Source organism: Agrilus planipennis, unplaced genomic scaffold (assembly GCF_000699045.2).
Source record: "Agrilus planipennis isolate EAB-ADULT unplaced genomic scaffold, Apla_2.0 scaffold31, whole genome shotgun sequence".
In the NCBI taxonomy this organism is placed as follows: Eukaryota; Metazoa; Arthropoda; class Insecta; order Coleoptera; family Buprestidae; genus Agrilus; species Agrilus planipennis.
The window spans coordinates 707,936-719,903 of record NW_020439053.1 but is presented as its reverse complement, the minus strand read 5'-3'; the positions used below and the strand labels follow the sequence as shown (position 1 = coordinate 719,903).

Genomic DNA, 11,968 nt, shown 5'->3' with positions numbered 1-11,968 from the left:
ACTTCTTTTTATTAAAGGCGACACGACCCTGCGCTATCCTCTGCTTTATATCCCTACTACTCCTTCCATCCTCACTTATCTGACTTCCTAGGTATCTAAAATCAGCCACTTCTTCTAATTTTTCGTCTCCTATCTTTATATTCGCTCTTTCCCTACTTTTTCTTCCCTTGCATATCAGTATTTTTGTTTTACTTTTATTTATTTTCATACAGTACTGTTTTGTCAATATTTTATGTTATTGTTTCGATCGATGGACCATTTTTATACACTTAGCCTTAAGTAAGGACTATAAAATTAGATCTAATCGATAGGTTTTTCTTTGAAATTCACTACAACTCCCTCTTTAAGATTAGATATCAGTTTTATCACAGTTTCAATATTTTAGATGGGTAACCGGTTATTTATTGTATTCACACATAACTTTAATCCTCAGATTACTAGCGTGTTTTCATAGAAAGCATTAGTTTTATACATTTCCTAGTATAATATCGGAATTTCATACAATTCCAGGGAAATTTATAGATTTACCAGGATATGTGGGTATTAAAGAATCTTTGAAACAATATTTTATATGTTTCCTAAATAGCCTAGGAATTGTATACCTTTCCTAGGAATTGTAGTTTTCATACATTTGCCAGTACTTTCATGCACTGTCATCAAAGGAAAACACAAAACCAATTGCTTATTTTCAATTTAAGTGATTCTTTAGACTATTTGTTGATAGATATAGATACTTGCGGTTTATACAAAGAGAGCTCTTTAACGTAAAAAAAAACATTTTTATTGTTAAGTAATTACCAAAGAAAAAAAGATAAAATATCGTTCTCGTAATTACAGTTCATGTTCGGAACAGATTTCTGGAAGTGATATTGATTGCAACAATAAAAACGTTCGAGGATCTTCTAAAGAAATCACATTGATTTCTTTTTCTACGGTAGCAAATTTATTAGGGGAAGAGGAAGATTCGTGGCAGTAGACATTATCTTCTTTTTTAGTCACAGTTTAACAACTCAGATCTATTTATATCTACCTGAAAGCAGAACAAAATGATCTTGAGAATAATAAGAAAGAGTTTTTTGTACCAAGATAAACGACATGTGATACATTCCTTAATCTACAAGCTTTTTCAAGTTACGTAAATTATAGTTTTTATTATACCTGTAGGAGTTTTTCATAAATTCCAATTTTTAATGACATGTCCTTATTATATTTCATATTCTATGTCACTTATCAAAACAATTTTATGCAATATAGCATTTTACCAAAATAAACAATATGTTTTTAGCCCATCTGTTCTGCAGCAGTAATTCAAATTATCCATTATTGCACAGAGAAAATGAAAAACGAAAATTTATCTAAATATTAAAACGATATTTAGAATTTATCCCACTAGCCCGTTCCTTCGTAAGCGAAAATAATAAAAATTACAATTTGGATCCGGATTTTGTAGAAATAAAATCCCAGCAGAAATAAATTTACTAGGTATTTTAGTTGATATTACTAATTAAATTGTAACTTGAAATAATTTTTAAAAATATATGTCAAAATTGAGATTATTACAAGTTACCTAATAAATTCTACTATTTCTACGACAAATTCAGTCATTTACAGTCGAAAATTGTAGTTTTCGCTTTATCATAAAAATTTAGTTTTCTTTGTGTATAGATATATGTCTACTAGATAAATCCAATAAAAATAATTATTTTACCGAACTTTATGAGTATTTAATAAAATTAATGTAACGGTAGGGGTAAAAATTGCATTTTGTACATTTTGTTAAAGAAATTCATCCACTACATGGAGAAAATGGAAAACGAAAATTTACGTAAATATTAAAGCGATATTTACAACTTATCCTGGTAAACGAAAATAATAAAAATTACAGTTTAAACTGGAATTTGTAGAAATAAAATCCCAGCAGAAATAAATTTACTAGGTATTTTAGTTGATATTACTAATTAAATTGAAACTTGAAATAATTTTTAAAAATATATGTCAAAATTGAGATTATTACAAGTTACCTAATAAATTCTACTATTTCTACGACAAATTCAGTCATTTACAGTCGAAAATTGTAGTTTTCGCTTTATCATAAAAATTTAGTTTTCTTTGTGTATAGATATATGTCTACTAGATAAATCCAATAAAAATAATTATTTTACCGAACTTTATGAGTATTTAATAAAATTAATGTAACGGTAGGGGTAAAAATTGCATTTTGTACATTTTGTTAAAGAAATTCATCCACTACATGGAGAAAATGGAAAACGAAAATTTACGTAAATATTAAAGCGATATTTACAACTTATCCTGGTAAACGAAAATAATAAAAATTACAGTTTAAACTGGAATTTGTAGAAATAAAATCCCAGCAGAAATAAATTTACTAGGTATTTTAGTTGATATTACTAATTAAATTGAAACTTGAAATAATTTTTAAAAATATATGTCAAAATTGAGATTATTACAAGTTACCTAATAAATTCTACTATTTCTACGACAAATTCAGTCATTTACAGTCGAAAATTGTAGTTTTCGCTTTATCATAAAAATTTAGTTTTCTTTGTGTATAGATATATGTCTACTAGATAAATCCAATAAAAATAATTATTTTACCGAACTTTATGAGTATTTAATAAAATTAATGTAACGGTAGGGGTAAAAATTGCATTTTGTACATTTTGTTAAAGAAATTCATCCACTACATGGAGAAAATGGAAAACGAAAATTTACGTAAATNTATCTGACTTCCTAGGTATCTAAAATCAGCCACTTCTTCTAATTTTTCGTCTCCTATCTTTATATTCGCTCTTTCCCTACTTTTTCTTCCCTTGCATATCAGTATTTTTGTTTTACTTTTATTTATTTTCATACAGTACTGTTTTGTCAATATTTTATGTTATTGTTTCGATCGATGGACCATTTTTATACACTTAGCCTTAAGTAAGGACTATAAAATTAGATCTAATCGATAGGTTTTTCTTTGAAATTCACTACAACTCCCTCTTTAAGATTAGATATCAGTTTTATCACAGTTTCAATATTTTAGATATAATAATTATCAAGAAAACAAGAAGAATTGTGACAACATTCTAATTTTTAAGTATATTTTTCTCAGCAGTTGAACCTTCGTATGTTTAAGTTGTATTTTTATGGGCGCATTCTTTGAAAGATACATTTATTTTTAATTTTTTCTTTCCAGATGATACCTGTCCCATTATCATGTGCATGTTACTGCAAATAGAAGAAGCGGAACGAAAAATGGCCACCGAAATGGTTATTAAGCTCCAACATCCTGTGAAAAATATGTGGCCGTATTTAACAGAGAGCGCGAAATTCAGCAGTAGTTGTCTTTTAAATCTGCTGTGAAATCCCCATAAACGTAATGGATGTATCTTTTACGGCGAACATAGGACAGAAGGGTGCCGCTGTGAATTCAGCGCGTACTAGTAACTTAAGCCTTTTAAATTTGTCATCGCTTTTAAACACCACGTTCGTACCAATTATGATGACGCCATTTAAGGTCGATGTACAGTCTGCGTTGCGGTCTTCCAATTTTAACGAGTCCTCCTTGGACACTTCTTCAACGAGACCTCCTGGTTCTACCAACGACGGAATTAGTTCCTTTTACTTTTATAAGGTACGTGAAACATCTTAGATTAGTTACAAATTGATTCGCAAAAATTTTCAATGCCTTCACATTTTGCACATTTGTATACAAACGAGGCAAATTACCGAACATTATTGCACGATACGCCAATCAGCAGGGAGTTGGATTCGCAAATTTTACCGAGAAGTCAGGAAATTGCTTTAATCGTTTTATTTTCACTTTAACAATGTTGTTCTCCCCCAAAGCGTGGTAGGCGACCGCTGATTTTCCAAACTAACATGCACTCTTTTATCCTCTCTCGAACAGCACGACCCGTTTGTCCCACATAAACCATTCCACTTTCGTGGGCTATTCCGTTAGTTCAGTTGGCAGACCAAGTGTGGTTTGTGATTCTCGAGAACTAAGTTTTTAATAAAAGTTCACCGAGTTAGGCTGCTATTTTGCAACTAAGTAATTTTTTTTTTGAAAAATTGAAAAGGTGCTTAAAAGAAATTGAAAAAAAAAACTTTTTTTAGTTGCCAATTGTAGTTTGAAACACAAAGGATATGTAAAAACATCAAGAATGATGTAACATCAAAGTAGCATTGGCATAAAAATTAATTTTTGAATTTTCTTAATTGTAAATTGAAATTATGTAAAAACCGCTAAACCAATATTCACCAAATTTTCGATGTAAGTTAAGTATATATTGAACTACCTAAATTTAGATTTTTATTGCAAAAAAAAGACTAATTCCTGCATTGCTTCGCAGTGCATTGAAATGTAAGCGTGTTTGTTAACAGTTTTTGCCAATTTTTAAATAAATAAATTTAAATTATTTCGATCTATCGCTGTCTTGTAGAGAAGTAAACAAGGAATAAAAATTGTCCAGTGCAATTTCCTTTCGGGATGTTTCTATCTCGAGTTATTTACAGAAACATGCTGAAAAAAGTGATTTCTGCAAAAATTCCTCACTCCAGAGGATTAAGTTTATCCTTCATCGATCTCAAGTTTTCTTATATCTTCGCGACAGCCTCTTAGTATTTTTTTTTCACATTTTAACTTTAAAGACGCTACGTTCAAACATTAAACACTGACTTAATAGACAGAAAAGGTTCAAATGTAACTTTTATGAAATTATTCTGAGCGAATAGCAGATTTATCTTATTTATGAGTCGTTTGTTTTTTTTTTATAAGAAGATCTTGTGAACTAAAAATAGATGCGATCTCGCACATATTCGATTAATATAAAAACAGATAACGCATTAAACTTGAAGAATATTCTTTCCGGTTTCCTGTAAGAATCTTTTTTTTTTTCTATTGTACGAAATAGAGCAAAAATGTCAAAACAAAACATTGTTTGTTGTGTGTTCATAACAAAATTTGAAATATAGTCCGTGTGGGGATATGGATTTTCCATCAAAGCAATAAGAGAATATGGAGTTTGTTGGCCCGACAACATTTTGTGTACTTATAGAAAGAACAAAAGCGGACATGCTGACGAATACATTAATTCAAGTATAGGATTTCATATGTGCTTTACCAAGTAAATACAAAAACCAACGAACCATTGTGTTGGAAAATTTTCTGAATTTTCGATATTCCTTGGGCAAAAAAAAATAACAACCCACCTATCAATCTCTTACGAAAACTAATCATTTTATTAAAGAAATAAAACCACCTTGCACTTTAATATTTCATAACTGATAGGGAAATCGCGGTTGGTAAGTTCTAAAACATTTTAATAACCAAAATAAAACCACTGTTTTAGAATTACAACAATTTAATAAGAAAACTCTTACAATATCGTTTCGGCTTATTAGGCCATTATCAAAGAGTTAAATCGAAACTAAACTAAAAATCAGAAACATGAAAATTTATACAATGTTAACTTTTTCATCCTGAGAGAATGCCTTTTGAATTTCAAATTTTTCTAATAAATTTAATCGTTTGCAATGTTAATTTTTTTTTTTTCGACATTGATTTAACTCTTTGGTAATGGCCTAATAATATTGTAAGTGTTTTCTTATTAAATTGTTGTAATTCTAAACAAGTGGCTTTATTTTGGTTATTTAATATTTCAATTTACTTAGAGTTTTACTGTACAATTGATCCGACTTTTTAGGCCTTTGTAAAAATGTTTCATATTGCAACAAACAAAAAATCATTGAAAGTTACTAATCATTTTAATTAGCAATATAATGGAAATACAACAGTTGGAGATATGGAACAATTTTGAATACTAATTTAATGAAAATTATTACGAATCAAAATTGAGCATTCAGTTTAAATACCTTCATTTAGGTATATTAGTGCTGTATATACATATACCTTTATAGATATAGCAAAAAGTAATATCTTATTTTATTTCTAACAATTAAATTCGATTTTATGGAATATTACATTTAACCTGCGTCCCGCTCTCGCATTTATATCATAAATACGTGTCAAACATCTTTAACAACCACATGAAACTAATTTCTTCTATCTATTGGAAACAGCATTTTTCTTTTAGATAAAAGGGACCCTATGTTCTTTTCTGTACCCCTGACAATATTTTTACAAAATTTTGATTGAGTAGTTGAAGCGTGAAATCGATCATATAAAGCTAATTTCTTTCAATCCTTTACGAACATTATTTTTTCTGGATAAAAGATACCGTATGTGCTTTTCTGTACCCCTGACAATGTGTGTATAAAATTTCGTGATGATCAGTTAAGTAGTTAAGGCTTGAAATGGTAACAAATAAACAAACCCATATTCGCATTTATAATTTAATTAGGATGAATGTAATAAGCTTTAAAAATCAATTGATTAAATCTACAACTTTCTCATATTTGAACATAATTTATTCAAAAAATATATAGACTTCTTCAGAAATTTATCAAAACTTTATCAGAGTTGATGTAATATTAAGCTGTTGTTTATTCATTTAAATGATTATTAAATAACGGTAATTTATTTTGGACAATAACACTAATTATCCACTTAAACTACTGCTTATTTTTTTCGCCATATACGAGGGTGGATTGATAAGTTTCCGGCCTAACCAAGAGATGACGCCACTAGGCCTACCTTGAGGTGACATTCTATAGTACCATCCTTGGATAGCTTGTAGCTATAGTTTCAGCCCGATCTCCTTGCTAGTGTAGGTTTGACAGCACGCTGAACAAGACGCCTCTGTGGTTTTCGTAAAAATGGAAAAGCAGGAAAATCGTGCTGTCATCAAATACTTTTATTTGAAGGGGTTAACGCCGAAGGAAATTAAAAAAGAGATGGACTCAACACTGGGGACATCCTCCCCGTCATATTCAACCGTTAAGCAGTGGGTTTCCGAGTTTAAAAAGGGTCGTGTGAGCACCTCTGATGGGCCTCGCTCAGGACGCCCCGTTGAGGTCACAACTCCAGATATGATCGAAAAAATTCATCAAATAGTGCTGGGAGACCGCAGATTGAAAGTGCGTGAGATAGCTGAGACCTGTAAGATGTCATATGAACGTGTGCAACATATTTTGCACCAACATTTGCATATGGAAAAGCTCTGTGCAAGATGGGTGCCGCGTTTGCTAACAGTCGACCAAAAATTGATTCGAAAAAACATTTCTACCGCAAATTTGTCATTGTATAAGCGTAATCCAAGCGAATTTTTGCGTCGATTCGTAACCGTTGACGAAACGTGGGTCCACCACTACACTCCTGAAACCAAAGAACAGTCTAAACAGTGGATTGGACCAGGGGAACCAACTCCAAAGAAGGCAAAAACAATTTTTTCGGCGAACAAGGTTATGGCTACTGTTTTTTGGGATGCAAGAGGTATTATATACATTGATTACCTTGCAAAGGGTAATACTATCACTGGTCAATACTACGCAGACTTATTGCAACGTTTGAGCCACGAGGTGAAAATTAAACGACCTCATCTGGCGAAGAAAAAAATCTTGTTTCATCACGATAACGCACCAGCGCACACGTCAATCGTTGCGACGGCTAAAATCAACGATCTAAAGTTTGAATTGATGCCGCACCCTCCTTACTCTCCAGACCTAGCCCCGAGTGACTATTTTCTGTTCCCTAATCTCAAAAAATGGCTTGGCGGTAAGAGATTTGCGGACAATGAAGAAGTAATCGAAGCTGTAAATGGTTATTTTGAGGAGCTTGACGAATCAGTCTATAGAGATGGCATTAATAGACTGGAACACCGCTATGAGAAATGTATCAGCCTTGGAGGAGATTATGTTGAGAAATAAAAAAAAAAAATTTTTAAAAACCTTGTTTTTCTTGGTCAGGCCGGAAACTTATCAATCCACCCTCGTATTTATAAACCTTACTTATTTGGAACTGTAATTATATCATTTTATATTCACCTTGCAATTCGCCTTGCTTATTTATATTACATATTGGTCACCTGTCTACAGCCCAGCTGACTGAAGGGTAGGGGGAAAAGCTGCCACCCTGAAAAACAATTTATATTGTCATCCAATTCTCCAGAATAAGTTTTCATTTTTTTGAAAGACCATCGAAATTTTTTTGTTACGCGGTTAAGTATGTGTCGTGCACGAATAATTTATCACATCCAAGCACGTCGCTTTTGCCTTCGGTATCATTAATAAAAAGGTTGCCTGTCGACTATTTTTTAAACACTTAAAGCCCAGGTAATCAATAATATATTTTTCACATAGGTGCATGCTTGTATTATTACATTAATAATGGTTTTATTGTTGTTGACTTTCATCATTTCCCGATAATGACAATGATACAAGGACTACCTCAAATTACAAAAATCAGTTTTAATTTACTTGTAAATTACAAACAGATTATGTGGAAACACTTTTAGTTGTATATGCTTAATTGTTTCAAAAATCAGATGCTAAGTTATGTTTCAATTTCATAATTCGGTGCCTAGTATCTTTATTAATTAGTCTTCCCTTTATTGACAGTTGTTTCAAAAAAGTGACCTTCCTTTCATTCATTTACATTCCAACATCAACGGATGAGTTCTCTTTCTCTAAATTTATATTTTCATTAAGACAGTGGCTTTTAATTTTTTACTTAATAGTTTTTTCAATACTCCTTAACTTAAGTTATTACTCCAACGGAAACTATAGATCCTATTAAAATACATAAACTTTCTAGACTTGGTTAACGTTTGCACTAAAAGCCGAAAGTTGAGCACAAATTCACGGAATTATTCACCATAATTTGTTACGTAATATTTTAATAAGTCTTCTCTAGACGAAGTCAATTTTCTTTAAGGATCACTTTGTCGCATATAAAAATCCATCTCCTGCCGAACCTCCAGTAATAAAGTACCTAATTCAAACAACTATAAGGTGGTGTAGGTAGGTATTATACATATATGTATTAATAATTCATAAATTTCGAATAAGTTCCACAAATAGTTTTCTGTATACGCATACTTCGCTTTATTATGAGAGCTTGTTCAGAACAAAATACTGAGAAATTTTCTTTTTAACAATACTTAAGCGAATATGCCCATACTACATGTGGGGGGGAGTATCCAAAATTAGCACGCATGGTCACAGGGGCGGGGGGCTTAAGTTTTATTCGCAGTCAATATCATCTGGAGAAATCTCGCGCTTTTTCGAACTGTATTCAAAACTTTCTGTTTGCAAGAAATGATTTGAAACCATATTTATGAATTACTACGTAAAAACTAGAGGGGGAGATGGTTTTGGCATATACTACGGGTGGTCACCGAGGGGAGGGGGGGTAAAACATGGGTCACGTAGTATGGGTACGTTCCCTGAGTAAGTAAGTCAAAAAAGACTCGCTCTAACTATTGACTACGGACACGTGTTTAGCTCACTTGTAACAAAACAGTTTCGTGTTTGTCTCATTTTAATAATTGTAGGCATAAGAATGCTTTTTAAAGTCAGAATGTAATAATTAGCTACTGTGACCCTCTTTTCGTGTTTTGGTTTGTTTACTACTCTTTAATTTTTTTTTTTCTAAAATCGGTTCTATTCAAGTGCGATGTAAATTTTCGTGTATGAATTCAAAAGCTGCGGTGTGATCGCCTTGTTTGCCCACTCTGCGTTGTCATTCTTTCCTTTCATATTAACTCAATAATACACAAAGACGTTTAATGACTATACATTTCAAAAAAATGTTTAAAATGGGTTTAACGTCGACTGGTAAACAATTGTCTGGAGTACTATTTCCTTCTAATATTGCTTTCTTAATTTCTAGATTTTCGAGTAAATTCAACTTAACTTTTAAGTTACTTTAATATAATGTATTCCCATGATGATGGCAATGTTCAAAAATGTCTTAAGTTAGTTAAGTTTTCTATACTGTATGCACGTCGTTTTATTTTGTTTTATGGTTCGGTCATATTGGCTTACGTTTACAAATAAGGCAAAACATTCACTGAACATGGCAATTACACGTTTCTTTGTCTACATTATTTCTTTTTATTTCGCACGAGCGAAAATTCACAATTCGATAAACGTGTGAAATATATTTTTTCAATCACATTTATCTGAACGTATCATCCATTTTTCTGTAAATTGTTCTGAAACAATCGAACTCTTAAAATCATAAAATCTTTTGAGCAAGGCATACCGTTTGATACGCTTTAAGGGGTTTCAAAAGGTTTACATTGCATTTATATGACTGATTTTATTCTATTATTTATATGAAAAGGAGACTGAAAGTATTTCTACAAATTTTCCTATATCTCATCGTATTTTTCAAAAGATTATGCCGCCGTTTAAAAAATAAAATTACTTTGGGTTAGGTTAGGATTGGGTTAGCTTAAATTCGGTTTGACTAATTTTGATTTTCAATTTTTCTACATTCGAAAACTATACGAAGAAATGGTTTGTAAACGCGACATATCTATATGTTTATTTTCAGCACAGTGAGCTGCCCAATATCAACAGTCCAACATACAAAAATTTTAACAAGTAGGAGGTGCGTTATACTAATTGTTCGGTGTTACAAAGACATTTTCTAGTTTATGTTTATCTTTAGTATAATTCTTAGATTTTATTGGTTTATTTATCTCCGACAATTTGGAAATATGTACCCATTTGTAAATTTTATAAATAGATGTTGTTCCCTAATCATAAACGCAAATTCTTAAACCAGCAACTATTTTATTATCTGGTTTTCTTATACTTTAAATTTCTCGAAGTTTTGGTACCTGAATTGGCAACTTCAGAACCAGATGTACTTTCAGGTATAAACCACTTCTACTTTTTTCATCATTATTGTGGGGGTAGAGTGAATTATAAATGTGTGTACTTTTAAGATTTTAAAACACCGAGCGGCATGGCCTAGAGGTTTAGACCATTGTTTAGCATTCGGGAGGACGCCGGTTCGATTCCGGGTCCGTCTGCCTTGGTCCAAGTTTTTCTGTGGTTTCCTTGGATCACTTAGGCAAATGCTGAGGCAGTAATATTCCACAGATAATCTTTCATTCTTCTGTCTTCATTTCATCCGTCCCAACATTCTCACCCAAACCACCACCCACCCATTTCCACGATTCCTTAAAGCAGGCTGAAGAGGGTCTTCCGCCCTATCTTCCAGTGTAGTCCGGAGGGACTGCCCGCCCACTAGCATTACTGGCTGGTGAGAATGAAACATCCAAAAGTTTTAAGTTAAAAGTTTTTAGTCCATTCTTCGAAGTGATTTCATCAAATTAGATACCGCCTTAGATATCAACTAAATTCAATATTATATTTTTTATATCCAGAATTCTATCAAATTCGGTAAGTAATTAAATATAATTACAGTTTAACGTTCCCATTATTTTTATGGTTGAGGTATGTGCGTATTAATTAGTCTTTTAATTGTATCGGTAGATGCTCTGTAGTTTATTTTAATGGTTCATTCGAAAACGTGTTGATACAAAGTATATGTAAACGTAGGCATTATGTGGTCAATAGCGTATATTTTTAAAATAACTTTATTTTCATTTTGTTGGCGCCGTTCGCGAACAGGGACACACCATTATATAGGTTTGTTCCATTTCTTTACCAGTAATCAAAAATAAATCAGCACCTCAGTTAATCAAATTGCTCCATAAAATTCTTTACAGCCGAGTTTATTAATGAATCAAATCGTGTTTATAAATTTCCTTCACCTTTCATATTCGTCGACAAAAAGATGAACGATCATCATCACCTCATTATAGAATGACATCAGAAAAATACGGACATTTTTCAACATCTTTTTCAATAATTGCAAGAACTGACACCTCTCTACTGCTTGGGATTGCAAAAAAGACGTACCTTTCATTTTGACTAATTCGAAATACAAACAAACAAAAATGAAAATGATTTAAAGGTGTATGTTTGGAGCACGGCTTGTATGGGTACGAAACATGGACAGTGGGCGCGGCGGAAAAGAAAA

General features: G+C 31.9%; 1 protein-coding gene across 2 annotated transcripts in view; it reads left to right on the top strand.

The window, feature by feature from the left end:
- Positions 1-11,968, top strand: part of LOC108732890 (cardioacceleratory peptide receptor-like) — a 208,817-nt gene that overhangs the window by 120,221 nt on the left and 76,628 nt on the right. For both annotated transcript variants that reach the window (XM_018463886.1, XM_018463887.1), the window contains one exon: positions 3,203-3,640. In XM_018463886.1, coding sequence (XP_018319388.1) covers positions 3,386-3,640 — 255 coding nt within the window. In that variant the 5' untranslated portion in view covers positions 3,203-3,385. The remainder of the gene's footprint in view (positions 1-3,202; positions 3,641-11,968) is intronic.